General features: G+C 58.0%; 2 protein-coding genes across 2 annotated transcripts; both read left to right on the top strand.

Annotated features, from left to right (window-relative positions):
• The first annotated feature begins 22 nt into the window (after window positions 1-22).
• LOC108505613 lies at window positions 23-14,143 on the top strand. The gene is made up of 29 exons (XM_017831803.1): window positions 23-248; window positions 491-552; window positions 685-763; window positions 894-970; window positions 1,096-1,288; window positions 1,474-1,539; window positions 1,778-1,849; window positions 2,424-2,590; window positions 3,015-3,096; window positions 3,267-3,403; window positions 3,939-4,125; window positions 4,382-4,471; window positions 4,745-4,943; window positions 5,342-5,450; window positions 5,756-5,939; window positions 6,253-6,330; window positions 6,418-6,529; window positions 6,608-6,773; window positions 6,970-7,287; window positions 7,840-8,035; window positions 8,382-8,477; window positions 9,014-9,133; window positions 9,340-9,458; window positions 10,236-10,335; window positions 10,519-10,636; window positions 10,748-10,799; window positions 12,557-12,705; window positions 13,339-13,642; window positions 13,721-14,143. Exons 1-29 carry the CDS (start codon window positions 36-38, stop codon window positions 14,121-14,123), a joined length of 4,248 nt encoding a protein of 1,415 aa, XP_017687292.1. The 5' UTR covers window positions 23-35; the 3' UTR covers window positions 14,124-14,143.
• On the top strand, window positions 7,349-13,732 carry IDO2 (indoleamine 2,3-dioxygenase 2). Its single transcript, XM_017831905.1, has 10 exons — window positions 7,349-8,035; window positions 8,382-8,477; window positions 9,014-9,133; window positions 9,340-9,458; window positions 9,789-9,803; window positions 10,236-10,335; window positions 10,519-10,636; window positions 10,748-10,799; window positions 12,557-12,705; window positions 13,339-13,732. The coding sequence occupies exons 1-10, from the start codon at window positions 7,679-7,681 to the stop codon at window positions 13,707-13,709; spliced, it is 1,497 nt and encodes a 498-aa protein (XP_017687394.1). The 5' UTR covers window positions 7,349-7,678; the 3' UTR covers window positions 13,710-13,732.
• Window positions 14,144-15,630: the final 1,487 nt, after the last annotated feature.

Here is a 15,630-nt window from a genome sequence, read left to right as displayed (position 1 = left end):
GGGGCTGTTACCAGTGGGGCTGTTACTGGCCCGCAATGGGGCCACTTTGTGCGATGCCACCACTGCTGCTCCTGCTGCTCCTGGAGCTGCTGCATGAGGCTGGGCAGGGCCCCCCTGTGCCCTCCACCCCCCGGCTCTGGGCTCAGCCGTGGGGGTCTCTGTCCCCTCTGGGCTGGCAGGTTCCATCCCAGATCACGATCCCACAGCGGCTGCCGGCAAACGTGACCGGAGTGACGCGGCTGCAGCAGGCACGGTGCTGGGGAGGGAGAGAGGGGGAGATGGGGGGAAGGTGGGGGAGTGAGGTCTTCAGCTGCAGAGGAGAGCCGGGGGGTGCAGATGTGCTGGCAGCTCTAATGGTGTCACCACAACAGAGCTGCCAGCACAGCACCCACTCTGTGCTCATCCCTGGTGTTCGCAGGGGGCCTCGGATGGTGCTGGTCCAACTCCCTGTTCCTAATTCTCCCGTTCTCTACTTTTCTGCATGCACAAGGACACAGTGTCCTACGTCCTGAGGATCGAGGGGAGGCCCTACACCATCCACCTGCAGCAGCAGTGAGTTGGCCCTGATGCTGCCCCTGCTGACAGTCACTGCCCCATTCCCCGGTGGCTGCAGGACCTGCGAGAAGCTCGAGAAGGGTGAGGGATGTTGTTGTAAGTGCTTCACTTTGCACCTTTCTCTTGTAGTGCCTTTTTATCTGATGATTTCCAGATTTATGTGTCGGACGAGGAGGGCTCTTTGCCCCCTGATTCAGCCCAGATGGAGGTAACCTGCCTTGCTTTGGGATGTTTGTACCCTAAGTGTCACAGCACCGATCTCTGCCCAGTGCAGCTGTCTGGGTGAGAATCACCTTCCCAGCCACAGAAGGGACTCCCTGTCCTCTGTCACACTGTAGGGAGGCTGCCACTACTGGGGGTACATCGATGGCTTCCCCAGCTCGGCAGTGACCCTCAGCACCTGCTCGGGGCTCAGGTAATGTTCCACAACGTCCCTGTGCTGCCCTGCCCCTGGGTGCTGCCAGGCCTTTGCTGTGGGGAGCCCAGGGATGGCCTGGAGGCAGTGCCAGGAGTAAATGGCCAGTGCCACTGCCTTGGCAGGGGTTTGCTGCAGTTTGAGAACGTCAGCTACGGGATCGAGCCCCTGGACGATTCCCCCGAGTTTGAGCACCTCGTGTATCGAGTGAGCGAGGAGGACACGGCAGGTTCCTTCCTGGCCCACAGCCCCCCCGGGAGAGGGCTGGGTGGGCTGGTAGCAGAGGAGACCTCGGCCAAGGCCCACGGGGATGATGAGGTGAGCGGTGCCCGCTGTTGTCCTGTCCCTGAGGAGGAGCCTGATCCCACAGGAAGCTTTGGCCGGACACTTGGCCACAAGCTTTGAAGGGAGGCTTGAGCAGCACAGCAAACAGCAGTGGTGAGGGGCCAGAGAACACAGGGATCTGCCCACTGGAGTACATTGGAGCCCATTTTCTCTTCCAGCTCCTCTGGGCCGCAGCACGATCTCCCAAATACCTCACAGTGTACGTGGTTTTGGACAGCGCTTTGGTGAGTCTGTGCCAGACACTCTCCTTGCCTCTGCCTGACTTCTGTGAGCAGGGAAATGGTGCCATCTCCCAGCTTGTACAGGGATTTGTTTTCCCTTTCGAAAAATTACACATCCTGTGGATTTTGAAGGAAAGGAGGAGTGCAAATTTGTAGCTCACATCTCCGTGGCTGGGTGCTGGGAATTATCTCAGTGTTCCGATATTGTTCTGTACTTACATCCTCTTGGGTTGTTTTTCAGTACAACTACATGGGGTCAGACCCAAATGCTGTCACACAGAAGATAATCCAGGCTTTCAATTTAGTCAACAATGTGAGTTTTAAAGTCTGATTTGTACTGCAGGGGTGATGTTGGTAGTGGTCACCTCTCTCCTAGCTGCTTTTGGGTTTGGGAGGAGGTTATGTAAAATATTCCAGCTTTCCCAAGAAGGTTTTTCCTCTGGGTGTCAGTCTGCTGCAAAAGAACATCCTTCCCCATGCAGTGGCCATGTCTCATGCAGCTAGCTGGACAGAACACAGGCAGTTTGCCAAAACCCAGCATTGCTCCCCTCTCCGTGCAGCAGATCCCTGTTCTCACTGATCCAATTAACCTGCTTCCTCTCAGGTGCTTATAAGCAACTTCCAGTCCTTTTCTTCACTCCACTGGTGCCGTTATGGTTCATGTGTGCAATGAGAAATTAGTCCCAAAATCCCTAAGGCCCTCCTGTGAAGTTATTGGGCTTTGGCTCAGACCTCTTGCTACATCTCTCTATTTTTTAGGTGGGTTCATTCTTTTTGGCTACAGATGTCATTGAGGGGCTGACAGCAGCAGTTGGGTATTCCCATGTGTTTGTGTGCAGAGCTCAAAAGGGAGGGTGTGTGAGAAGGTGTTTCCTTTCTGCTTTCAGATGTTTAGTCCCCTTAACGTCACCATTGTGCTGTCCTCCCTGGAGCTGTGGGCAGAGGGAGATAAAATACCGACAGCGGGGGACACAGATGACCTTCTGCAGCGATTTTTACAGTGGAAACAGTTGACCCTGGCATTGCAGGCACATGATATCGCTTTTCTCTTAGGGTAAGATAAGGGTTCCTTAGCACTAAAGCTTACATAGTAGAGATCACTCAGTGCAGGTTGAACTATGAAGAGTCCCATGACAAATGCTTTTTAAAAAAGCCGTATTTCTTACACAATTCCTGATTTCATAATATTCTGGAAGCGTTTCTTCCAAGGCATTCCTTCTAACCAGCCCTTCTGTGGCAGTGCAGCAGCCACAGTGGTGCCATCCCATCCCATCCCACCCCATCCCACCTGCCCTGGCTGAGGAGAGGCTCCACAGGCTCTGGCACTGAACACACTGGCACACAGAGCCCATCCCAGCTCCCCTGGGGACAGCAGAGCCATCGGGGCCACTGGAGGGGACTGTGGCTGTACAGACCCACTGACCCATGGCCATGAGGTGTCCTGGGCTGGGTGACCAGTGCACTCCCCTCTGTTCCAGGTACAGGGACCAAGGAGCGCCCGTGGGCACAGCGGCTCTGGGAAAGGCCTGTCAGAGAGATGCTGCTGCTGCAGTGGCCCTGGTACAGTCCCACCTGCCCCCTGCCCGTCCCCAGCCAGCCCACGTGGCCGAGAACCCAGAGCTGGCCCACGGGCAGCAGGGACGGGGCTGGGTGGGAGCGGGTGGGAGCATCCACGGCCAGGGCAGGGGGCTGGCATCAGCCGTGGCATCCTGGCTCTCTCCTCCCTCCAGTACCACGGGAAGGCGACGCTGGAGTCCTTCTCCGTCCTGCTGGCACAGGTGCTGGGCCGCAGCCTGGGCGTGAGCTCCGACAGCCCCCGAGCCTGCGGCTGCGCCGGGCGCGGCTGCATCATGAGCCCCGCGGCGCTGTGAGTGGGCCGGGGGTGGTACGGGGTGCCCCCTCCTCAGGGGTGTCCCCAGCAAATGTCATTCCATGGCAAAAATTACAACCAAGTAGAATCATGGAATTGTGGAATCGTGTCGAGTCTGACCTGTGACCGATCACCACCTTTTAACTAGACCAGAGCACTTTGTGCCACATCCAGTCATTCCTTTGGCACCTCCAGGAGTGGTGGCTCCACTGCCTCCCTGGGCAGCCCCTTCCAATGCCTGAATACCCTTTCAGTGAACAAATACCTGCTTTTATTCCTTTGAGAAGGAAAAAAAGGAATAATTAAATAGCAATTCAGTGCTTAATTTGACAAAAGAGACCTTTGCTCTCCAAAACGAGGGTACTTATGGTTCTCAGTCTCCGTTAATGAGCTTTAGACCAGGTGAACTGACAGACCCCCAGGGCCATCGTGCCCTGTGCCGGTGTCTGGGTGAGCCCTTGACTTGCACAGAGGTTTGGAGAGGGCGGGTGGTGAATGCATAACACATAAACTGAAAATTGCTTTATTTCAGCCATTTCAGTGGGGCAAAAGCCTTTAGCAACTGCAGCGTCAGGGACTTTGAGACCTTCCTGAAGCAGGGCAGAGGCGTGTGCCTCTTCAACAGACCCCGCCTGAGGCCCCTGTCCCCCCGGAGCGGGGCCTTCTGTGGCAATGGTGTGGTGGAGCCGGGCGAGCAGTGCGACTGCGGGGCACCCCAGGTGGGTGCCAAGGAACCGCGGCTAAATCCCTGCATTTGGGATGTGGGAATAACGAACCCTTGAGACTGAGGGCCCCACTGCAGCAGGGGGCAGCCCAGAAGGGTTGTGTTGGGTTTGAGATGGCACCAGTCTGGTGGCAGCTTCGCCCGTTTGTTCTGCTTGATGTTGCCCAAGTGTAGCCTTTTGGGGAGAAGGAGGAAGAGTGGGACTCGGGTACAGAAAAGTGGAATAACGTGGGTTTGCCATGTTTCCCCAGCAATGCCTGCATGACAAGTGCTGCACTTGGAGATGTCAGCTTATGCCGAAAGCGAGATGTGCCTCTGGATCATGTTGTAAAAATTGTCAGGTGAGGCACACTTTTATAATTATCACAAAATCATTATTTATCTTTGGAGAAATAGTATGTCCCCATGCTGAGGGATGGAGCCAAACTTCCTGCTGTGCAATGGGAGACTCTCCCGGGGTCGGGCTTCCTGGGAACCCTTGTGGGGATCGTCCTGGGCAGTGTCACACACGTGTGGTGACCCGAGTGCCCGGCGGGGATCCCGGCCCGGCAGCAGGAGGGGCTGTGTGGGCTCAGCCTGGCAGGTGAGGGTGGAGAGCTCTTCCTGCTCTCCAGTTCAGGAAGAAGAACTCGCTGTGCCGCCCCACCTCGGACTCCCAGTGTGACCTGCCCGAGTTCTGCAGCGGCTCCTCGGGGTCCTGCCCGCCCGACGTGTACGTGCAGGACGGGCACAGCTGCGAGCGCGGCACCGGCTACTGCTACCAGGGACGCTGCCAGTCCTTGGACCTGCAGTGCCAGCGGCTCTATGGGAAAGGTAACGGGCTCTTCTGGTGGCACTGGCACTGCCTGGGGGCGGGATGATGATGTTCAGTGCTCTCCAGTGCACCGGTCTTGGGTAAGAGTGGGGCACCAGGAGGGAAGTGCACAGCCTTAGGAAGGCGTTTCAAGCTTGGGTTTGGCTCTGGTTAATGAAGTCCCCCAGTGCTTCAGAGATAACAAAGGAAATGACAAAAAGCAAATTGTTATCTGTGGGTGAACTCTATCAGAGGACTGCCCCATTTGCTACTCCCTTGCTGATTTCTGGGGTTCAGGGGGTTTGCCAGGGCAGGGACAGGAGTGTTTTCTCTAATTAAAGGAGGAAAAATGAAGTTATTATAGTATGTCCCTTTGTGTTCCTTTGAACTATAACAAATATTACTGCTAAACTTGCAGATTCAAAGAGTGCTCCTGTGGCCTGTTATGAGGAGATCAACAGCCAGCGGGACAGGTTTGGGCACTGCGGGTTCAAGAGAGGACGTGGGTACCAAGGCTGTTCTTGGAGGTATGCTGAGGAGGGGGCACTGGCACTGGCTCTGTCAAAATGCATATTTAATTGGGACTGGGCAGTCAAGGGGAGTGTCAAAACTCCAGTTCATAATGAGATTTGTGAAGCAATAAATAGTTCTCTGTGTGTTCTCCTTGTTTTGGCGTCTCTCCTTATGTCACAGATCCTCTCTCGGACTTCCCAGTCCTGCTGATGTTTTCCCACCTTGCTCCAGACTGCGCTGTTTAATGTTCCCATGTTCATCAGGCAGTGTGTGTGTGTGTGTGTGTGTCACACACATCCTGTGCAAATTGGCTTCCCAGGAATCTCAGGTGTGGGAAGTTGGTCTGCACGTACCCGTCCAGCAACCCCTTCCGATCAACTGCTGCCGCCGTGATTTACGCCCGAGTGAGGAAGCATTTGTGTGTCTCTATGAATTATCTGAATGCATCAGCATTGCTGGATCCACTTCTGGTCCCACCAGGGACAAAATGTGGCTCTGAAAGGGTGAGGAAGCGCTATGTAATCATCTGAAATGACAGATGTAAACTGTAAATATTAAGGTTTTAGAAACGCTTGCTCCTTGCAGCAGTGTGCTAGATATTTAAAAACACTATAAACCCCTGCAAACGCTGCATAAAGGTTTGGTGGTGTGTGAGCACAAGGCATGACCCAGCCCCAGGGCAGAACTGTAGCTTTTTTTGTTGGGTTTTTTTTTAGAAATAGTGTGTTTTCCTTCCCCTTTGGGCCAAAGCCTGGCATGCTGAGCACTGTGTGGGTGAGGCAGTGCTGGGCTGGAGCTGCTGTAGTTTTTTCCCAGGTGTGTATAAACACGTGTCACCCACGCTCGGTGCTGGGGTTCAGGTGTGACAGCCAGGTGATGTGCCACGGCCACGGCGTGAGTCCCCTGGGGCTGGGGGGGCTGCAGGGGGGCAGGTTCTGTGAGCTCATTGCAAACCTCTACCCCCACCCCTGGCTGTTCCAGGTGTGCAATAACAAGGGCAATTGTCACTGCTACCCGGGCTGGAGACCCCCCAGCTGCCAGAGGAGGGGCTCTGGGGGGAGCGTGGACAGTGGCTTCCAGCTGATGGAGGGAGGTGGGTACAGGCAGCTGAGGGGGGATGGCACGGGCAGGGGTGGCAGTGCCCTGTGCCAGCTGGGCTGTCTCCTGCCAGGCCTGCCCCTGCAGAGAGCACTGGAGCATGGGCAGCTGGCCTGGCTGGTGCTGGGCTCCAGCCTTGTCCTGCTCATCCTTGCCTTGGCCATCGTCCTCGTCCTCATCCTGTGGCAGCAGGAGGTGCTGGGCTGGTGCCATGGGCAGCAACCGCAGGGCACAGAGGGGTGAGTGGGGCCCTGCCTGGGGCTGGATCCTCAGGGAGGACAGGGGAGAAGATGAGGTGATTCCCCAGGGATGTATGGGGTGATTCTCAGGTGAGGCACGAGCATATTCCCCAGGGCTGAGGTCACCTCTGGACTGAGATGGCCCTGGGAGACTGAGGCCACCCTGAGTCAAGTCAGGGCTGAGGCACCGCTCCAGGTCTCCCCACAGCACCAACCAGGACATGGACAGGGAGCTGGAGCCAGACCCGGAGCTGAACCTGGAGCCAGATGCAGAGCTGGACCCAGAGCTGCAGACAGACCTGGAGCTGGACCCAGAGCTGCAGACAGACCTGGAGCTGGACCCAGAGCTGCAGAGAGACCTGGAGCTGGACCCAGAGCTGAAGGCAGACCTGGAGCTGGACCCGGAGCTGAAGGCAGACCTGGAGCTGGACCCGGAGCTGAAGGCAGACCTGGAGCTGGACCCGGAGCTGAAGGCAGACGTGGGCCCAGCACTGGAGCTGGAGCAGCACCACGGGCACTGATTAAAGGCATTGGGCAGAGCCAGTGCTGTGGCTGGTGCCCCATGGTTTTATGCTTACACAGTTTGTGCCTTTTGTCAGAGGAACAGGAAGAGTGCAGGGTGGATGTGGGGTCTCAGCCTCGTTAGGTCCCTTTCAGCCCCATTTCATCCATCTCCAGCCAGAGGGCAGCAGGAGCCTCTCGGCACGGATCAGCCCCGGGCAAGGAGGTTGGCTCCTGCATGTCACCATTAGACCAGCAGCCCATGGCACACTAGTTTGGCATTGCCAGGATCCTGGAGAACCCCACCCGCAGGGACAGTGTCCCTGAGCTGCCACCCCAGGCCCCCTCGATGCAGCATCCCATGGGAGCCTGACAGCCCCTGGGGTGGTCCAGGGGGGAAGCTGATGACAGCCCTTACCGAGGGCAAGGGAGGTCCCCCAAGCCTTCTCCATGGGAACAGAGATCAGTGTTTGCTCCATGACAAAGCCTTATCTGCAACCTTTACCCGTGTTTGCTCAGACCCTCCGGCCATTGGGTGGCCGGGCCTGGCTCCCCCCAAGACAAGGTACATTCCTGCTGCAGGACAGGCGGCGCTGGCTCAGCACATCCTGCCAGGGCAGCCAGGCCACAGCACACCCCGAGCCCACGGCCAGCGCCCGGCGATGGAGGCTGATGATGGCACCGAGGAGCCCCCGCTGCCCCTGGCACTGAGCAGGTTCCAGGTCTCCGAGGAGTTCGGCTTCCTGCTTCCCGATCCGCTGGTAGGAGCTGGCTGTGCCCCCCATCTGCATGCTACAGAGAGGAAAAGAGAGGGGTTGTGAGCAGCTTTCTGGAGGGGGGGTTGATTCGGCTTACAAAGAGCAGTGAGGAAGGCAGGGGCTGTTTTGGCACAGGCAGTTTCATAGGACAAACCCCTCACTTTGAAATGACAGAAGTGGCTGCAGCAAGTGGCAGGGGGGAGAGGAGAATGAGCTTTGCCATTTACACGCTGCCTTGGCTCTGCGGGATTTTGGGGAGCATGAGAAGAGCAGTCACTCTGCAGGAGACTGGGTGGGTGCTGGGAGCCTGGGCACATTCACAGCCCCCCCTCTGCCTCTCTCCACCAAGACAGAACTGCCAGAGCCCTACAGCCCCTGGATGGAGGTTGCCCATGAGCTGCCCCAGCTGATCGCCAGCCACCGGCTCCGCTCCCGCGTTCACCAGGTACCGTGTTCTCCTCCCTGCCTCTGGAGCTCTCTCAAACCTCGGTCTGACACAGCAGCATCTGCAAAACGTGGGGGAAAGCAACTCAGCAGCACGGCCGTGTCCTGAGCCAGGGCTGACACCAGGCGACAGCAAAGCCTTCACATCGACACAGAAACAGAGCCAGGAGGCAGCAGCCAGTGAGGGCTGGAGCAGGGCGAGCAGGGGCCCTCTAGATGTCACAAGAGCTGTGTCTCATCCCAGCCATGCTCCCTGCCAAGGACCCCTCTGGCACACAGGGATCAGCTGCTCCCACAGGCATCCCAGCACCAAGGAAGAGGGGTGCCTTTTTGAGGAAAATCCTACGGATTACTGCCCATGTTTACAAACCAGCAGAAGTGGAACAGGAGCAAATCCTGCAGGGTGGGTGGGAAGGGAGGTTTGAAGGCAGAGAGAGGCACTTAGGAGGGTTCACCCTGGCTGGCAGGACAGACCCCACCGCGGGGGCCCTTGGCACTGCTGGCTTTGCCCCTTGCTCCCAAGGATTTCCCTGGCAGATGCCGCAGCTGAGCGCCCTGCACCTCCGAGGACGTGAGGAGCTGCACTTGGCACACCTGGTGCTCAGCTTCATCACCATGGGCTACGTCTGGCAGGAGGGCGAGGAGGGCACCGTGCAGGTAACGGCAACGCAGAGCAGGTTCACCTGCTCCGTGGGATCCGGGGGCTGTTGCTGCTCCCACGGAACTCATCCCACGGGAGCAAAGCCCCTTTCCTGCAGCTGCAGCAGGAGCGTGACCCCTCCTGCCCGGCTGGTGCCCACACACGGGCACTGTTCAGCAGCCTGGCAGTGTCCCCACCTTCCCCCGTGCTTTGTGCCGTCCAGGTCCTGCCCCGAAACCTCGCCGTCCCCTACTGGGAGGTCTCCGAGGCCCTGGGCCTCCCGCCCATCCTCAGCCACGCAGACTTTGTGTTGGCCAACTGGAGGAGGAAGGACCCCAACGGGTAAACGGGCAAACGCCGGCGGACGAAGCGCGGCTCCTCCCGCGCTCGGGCAGCAGCCACGAGCAGGTGCTGGGGACAGACGGTTCCCAAACTGCTCCTGTTCTGCCAAACCCCCTTGGACCCCCCACCATCGCTGGGGTGGCTCCTCACGGGCGGACACAGGAACCCTGTGGGGACGTGGGTGCCTGTGGAAGTAGCCCCTGGGGACAACTCCTCCATTCCCTGCAGAGCACAACCCGTCACCAGAACAATTTATAACGCTCCTCTCTCTCTCTCTCTCTCTCCCGCATTTTCTCGTGCATTTGTTGGCCATAACTGAAACGCCTTCAGGCCTCTGGAAATCGAGTAAGTAGTTAAGATGCTCATTTATTTTCTAACGGTGTTGGTTTTGTTTGGATGGGCTCAGCTCTCCAGCACTGCGGGGTTCTGCTTAGGCTGAGCCTCTCTCGATGTGCACATGCAGCAACACCAGCGTTTGTCTCACAAATGCCACTGAGATGACAGTGAAGTGACTGCAGTGGAGCATGGGCTGCTCTGTCTGTGCAGGTCCAGCACCCATGGGCCATGGGAAGGGCATGGGGAGGGTGGTGGGTGCCTCTAAACCAGACCAGGCCAGCTCCCCCTTTGCTCTGTGCCAGCTCCTCTCTGCCTGGGGTGCAGATAAGAGGCTCTGCAGCCTGGGAGCATTTTGTTCCAAGAGCTCAGCAGATCCCGTGGTGTGCAGGGAAATCCTGAGCCACAACCCCACTAATCCCTCTCCTTGGCTGCTCCGTGCAGGAACCTGGACCCCATCATCACCCTGCCCGGGGGAGAGAGCCTGCGGGGCTTCGTCCTCGTCACCCTCCTGGTTGAGAAGGCGGCTGTGCCTGGCATCAAGGTGGGTACCGCCCTGGTCCGGAGCTTTTTGCTCACCTGGAAAGTGCCCACAGGTGCACCCACGAGGTGACCCTGTCCCCTGCATGTGGACTGGGAAGGAGCAGAGCTGGCATGGGTGGCAGCGAGTGTCCAGAGCCGCTGTACACAGGCATCCCACCCCCTGTCACTTGGTGTTCTTTCACAGGCAATCGTCAGGGCCCTTCATGCCATCCTGCAGCACGATGAGGAGACCCTGCAGGGAGCCCTGGAGGAGCTGGCAGGGGCCATCGAGGCCATGAGGGAGGCACTGAGGCGGATGCACAGTGAGAGCAGCCCCAGCCAGGCTGTGTCTGCACAGCCCTGCACACGCCACAGCTCATCACACGTGTTGGTGTGACTGCCAGCCAGCTCTGACCTCCCTGATTTCCTCCTAGACCACGTGGATCCCGCAGTGTTCTACGCTGTGATCCGCATCTTTCTCTCTGGGTAAGTGCAGCGGGTTCCCCTTCAGACCCACCATGCTGGCAGCTCCCAGGGCCGGGGGGAACTGGGAATGTGCCAGGAAGGGGCAGCCCAGGTGGGACAGGGGGTCCCCCAGGGCGAGGTGGGGACCAGCCCTGTGTCTGGCAGTGATGCTCCTCAGGGTGTCATGGTCCTGTCCCTCGGGAGTTCCCAGGCACTGGATCTGCTGGGCATGGACCAGGGCTGAGGGCTGGGGTCTGCCCCCCTCCACCCACTCTCCATCCCACACTTCAGCTCAGCCCTGAGAAGGTCCCTGTGCCCTAAAAGCCAGAATTGTGCACAAATGAATCATTCCTGCTCTTGGCCGAACAGTTTCGACAGCAGAAGAGGAATTTCTCTTCACTTCCACGCTGTGCACACAAGGCTGCGAAGCCGAGCGGAGGCTCTTCCCACTGCACGTTAAGGAAACATCCCTAACAAGCCTCTTGCTGCTGCTCTGTTACAATTCTGTCAATTGGAAAAAAGAAAATCTCCCCCAGATACTGAAAAAGCCGTTTGGGCAAGGCAGAATCACATCCCTGAGAGCCCAGCGTGGCGTGTTCACCATCCCTCAGCATCCCTGCGGGGCTGCAGCTTCCACAGCCACTCACTCCCAGGCTGCTCAGGGGGGTTCTATTTTTATTTCTCTCCAGCATGTCTCAGCATTCCCAAGTCAAAAGGCTCCGTGCATCCTGATTAGGTTTCTCTTATTTTTTTTTATCCAAGCTGACCTTGTCTTGATGGTCATCAGCCTGGAAAAACATGCCTTTAAAATTCCCTTCTGCTTATAAGAACTTCCCACTAGTTGAAGTTACTATAAATACAACCCTGGGAGAACTAAAAATATTCTGGTATTTGATAATGAATCTATTTTCTGTGCAGTTTGTGCAAATTTTGTCCCCACAGCCCAACAGCCCGAGCAGCCTCCCAGGACGGTGCATTCTGCAGGAGGTCAACAGATATTTTTGCGCCAGGCACTTTGTTTCCCTGAAATCGTAACTCTTCTCTTTGTTTGGGAGCGAGCACTTCTCCATTTCTGCACAGTGGGGGCTGACAGGCTCTGAGTTCAGGGTGTGTGGGGGGAGCTCCTGGCTCCCAGCCCGCCCAGGACCAGCAGCTTCAGAGGGAGGAAATCCCATCCCGGCCTTGTTATCTGTGGAGATAAATAGAGGCAGCCTGACCCAGCCTCTACTTATCCTTTAAATGCTTTTAGAGACGTAACCCTGAGTAACAGGAACAAAGGAAAATCCAAAGTACAAACTTCAGGGACTCAGAGTAGCATTTGGGTGACTCTACCTGCTGCTTATCCGAATGGCCACTGGCATTCAAGGAATTGTTGTTGTACCACTGCTGCCCAGACAAGTGCCCCCTCCCTCCCCAAGGCAGCTCTGCTCACACAAACCTTCCCGAGCTGGAGCAGAAGGTGCAGCCAGGCAGGGCAGGGTGTCCCAGCACCACACCACAGGGTGCTTACCAGGGCATGGTGACCCCAGAGAATGATCCCTAGCTCCTGGCAAAGGAAAATTAAGGATTCCTCCCTATGCCCACGGCCTCGTGGTGCACCTTGTCACAACATTTGATTTCTGAGTTTATGTTCCATGTGAGGAGGGCTGGCACCGCTGAGTGAGGAGGGGCCGGGCCAGGAAGGTTTTGTTCCATCTTGCCAGCCCAGAGTCCCCTCCCACAGTCCCTGTCCCCAGCTGCCCCACGGGCACTGCCTGACCGCCGTGTCTCCCGCCCAGCTGGAAGGACAATCCCGCCATGCCGGCCGGGCTGGTCTATGAGGGGGTGTCCGAGGAGCCCCTGGCGTTCTCGGGGGGCAGCGCGGCTCAGAGCACGGTCCTGCACGCCTTCGACGAGCTGCTGGGGATCCGCCACAGCCAGGACACCGGTGAGCCACACACCTTTCCTTTTCCCAGGCAAATAAGGGCAGGGGAAGAGACGAGCCAGAGCGATTCCCACGGCTGTGCCAGCTCTGCCAGCCAGCAGCACACGTGCCCATCTCTGGGCTCTGCCCAGTTCCTTAGGTTATAAACGGGGCTCTGGTGGGTGCTTCCTCACTGTGATAAATTCCCATAGGGCCACACTTTGTTTTTTGCCTGTCAGCTTTTTACTGAGTTTCTCTATGGGCCCAGAGATGAGGGAGCAGAGCGTGCCTGCATCCTGCCAGTGATTTACCCCATCCATTCAGAGAGTTCCGTGTTGGTCCAGCCCACAACAGAAATATTTACCAGAAATTGGCAAAACCACTCTACTAGCAAAAAAACCCCAAAATAAACCAAACCAAAAGGCTGAGAGCAGGACTAAAACCTGTCTTTTAGAGTTAAGACCAACCCTAATGGAGCACTGACCTAATATGGGTTTTCTTTCTTACTGAATTGGAGGCAGAGCAGAGGAAGCTGTTCAGGCTTTGAGCACCACCAGCACCATGGTCCCTGCAAACCGTGCCAGCAGCAGAGCTCCGCTCTGGGGCCTTTAATCCACATACCCACAACTTATTCCACCCTTTGCTGGTGTCTTGCAGCCGCCTTCCTGCACAGGATGAGGAACTACATGCCCCCGCCCCACAGAGCCTTCGTGGAGGAGATCCAGCGTGGCCCGTCCCTGAAGCAGCACGTGCTCTCCTGCAGGGACAGGCGGCTCCGCGGGGCCTTCAACCGCTGCGTGTCAGCGCTGGCAGAGTTCAGGTCCTACCACATCACCGTGGTCACCAAGTACGTGGCCGTGGCGGCGGCCAAAGCCAGGGCCGGGCGGGCAGAGCCGGGCGCCAGGGCTGGCCCTGCCCTGGGGAAGGCCCCGTCTGCGCTGGAGGCCAAAGGTACCGGCGGGTCCCACATCTTCAGCTTCCTCAAGAGCATCAGGGACACCACCAGGGAGGGGATGATAAGTGCCTGATGTGCCCCGAGGCCGGCAGGGCACTGCCCATGGTGGGTGCAGGAGGCCGGGCGGCTCCGCTGTCCCGTCTGCAGCACAGGAGCCAAGGTCCAAAACCTCCCCTCGGCAGCATCACTCCCACCTGTGCGTGTCTGGGACACGAGGAACGTGCTCGGGGCTGCCGAGGGAGGACAGTGCTGCTGCTTCCCCCCCCCCAGAAGGCACACAGTGAGCTCAGCATCCCCCCACGGCCTGGAGACGGGCACAGTGTCCTCCCGTGGCACTGGCATCAGCACATCATCCCAAGGCACCAGGGCGGCTGCAGCGTCCTCCCACGGCACCGGGAAGAGCTCTGTCCCTGCCAGCCCCGCCTGCCGCCCGCAGCACCCCGGGGGTCGGGGCTGCTGGACACGGGGGGGTTACACGGACGAATAAAGCAGCGAATCCCGATCCAGCCGTGTTGCCGAGCCCTGTGTCCGTCGCGACATCCCAGCGCTGCTGCTCCATCGCGAGGTGGCGGCAGAAACCCGCGTTTGGCTGCGGCGCGGACGATCCCGCAGCAGAGGAACGGGCGGGCAGCAGGAGAAGCAAAACACTGGGGGGCACTGGGGGGACTGCGGGGGGAGCCTCTGGTCGTTAAGGGCTCGGGATGTCACAGGGGGCAAAGCTGCAACGCTGGGGCTCACACGGGCTTTGCCTTCCTGAGCCTCAGTAACACCGCGCTGTAGCGGGGGACACGAGGGGACGCGGCTTCCTCGAGGGGACAGCGAGGGAAAAACAGATGGACAAACCCACTGCCCTGAGCAGGGACCTGCAGCAGAACAACACCCAGCCCGGTGCCAGGGTCAGCCCACGTGGAGGCTCCCACGACCCAGACCCGGCGGGTGAAGTGAGAGCCGGGGACAGCCCCGTGCTGGGCCCCGACGGCTCCGGGTGCCGCTCCCCGGCCCGGGGCTGCAGGAACCGGCTCACCCCGCCGGGCTGGGCTGGGTGGGCAGAGCCTGGCGCCAAGAGCAGGGCTAAACCTTTCTTTTATAGAGCCAGGTGCCAAGTTGCCCTTTTATAGCAAGAGAGCACGCCCAAATTCCTTGGAATCCGCATCTTTAGGGAAATCAGGCCATATGGCTCCGTTTTGCCTGCCCAGGTTTTGCTGGCACGGCCACCAGAGACAGGTTTCACACCCAATCAGTGTCTTGGTGCAAAAATAGCCCTGGCAGTGCCCCTTCTGCACTACCAGCAGAGAGTCAAGGTCCTTTGAAATGAGGCATCGTTCCCATAAGGGCAACAAGAAGCTCAGCACGCCGCAGCTTGAATTATTAAAGGTCTTGCTAAATTGTATTTTGTGCCCTTTTTTGAAATGCAGCCCTAAAACTGGGGCTTCAGAGATGATTTCAGTAAACAACCCACGGGAACATGTCAGCACCTTTAAATCTTTGCCTGGCAGCCCTCCTTCCACTTGATCTTCATTTCTGAATAGCTGCTGCATATTTCATGTAGGAAATATTTCATCCTGATGATTGTCTTGGTCTGTTACATTTCAGACCATTTCAGGAAAACAGCAAACTTGGAGCGGGGGAAAAATCACTCCAGCTGAGAAATGCAGCCAGGACTGGAGGGAGCTGGGGCAGGCTGGCGCTGCAGGGGGGCAGGGGCTCCACTCGTGCTGCGAATGCACAAATCCTGCTGGGCAGCAGTGATGCTGACGCCAGGAAAGGCCACAGGACCCACCACAGGTGGATTTTCTTCCTGCTGCAAACTCCCTTCCCTGCACAGGCTGCCCCTGCCCTGTGCCAGGGGGATCCAGGAGCGGATCCTCAGGAGCAAGGAGGGTGGACTTGTGTCACCCCAGAAGAGAGAATGGGAACTGAGAAATCAGAGAGGTGTCGGAGGGCTCTGGAGAGCCAAAGGGGTTCCCTGCACTGAAGGGCTCGCTCATGTACAA

The sequence above is a fragment of the Lepidothrix coronata genome, unplaced genomic scaffold, assembly GCF_001604755.1.
Source record: "Lepidothrix coronata isolate B3197 unplaced genomic scaffold, Lepidothrix_coronata-1.0 Scaffold197, whole genome shotgun sequence".
Lineage (NCBI taxonomy): Eukaryota > Metazoa > Chordata > Aves > Passeriformes > Pipridae > Lepidothrix > Lepidothrix coronata.
Note: the sequence above shows the minus strand (reverse complement) of the source record. Positions and strands in the feature narration are given on the sequence as shown.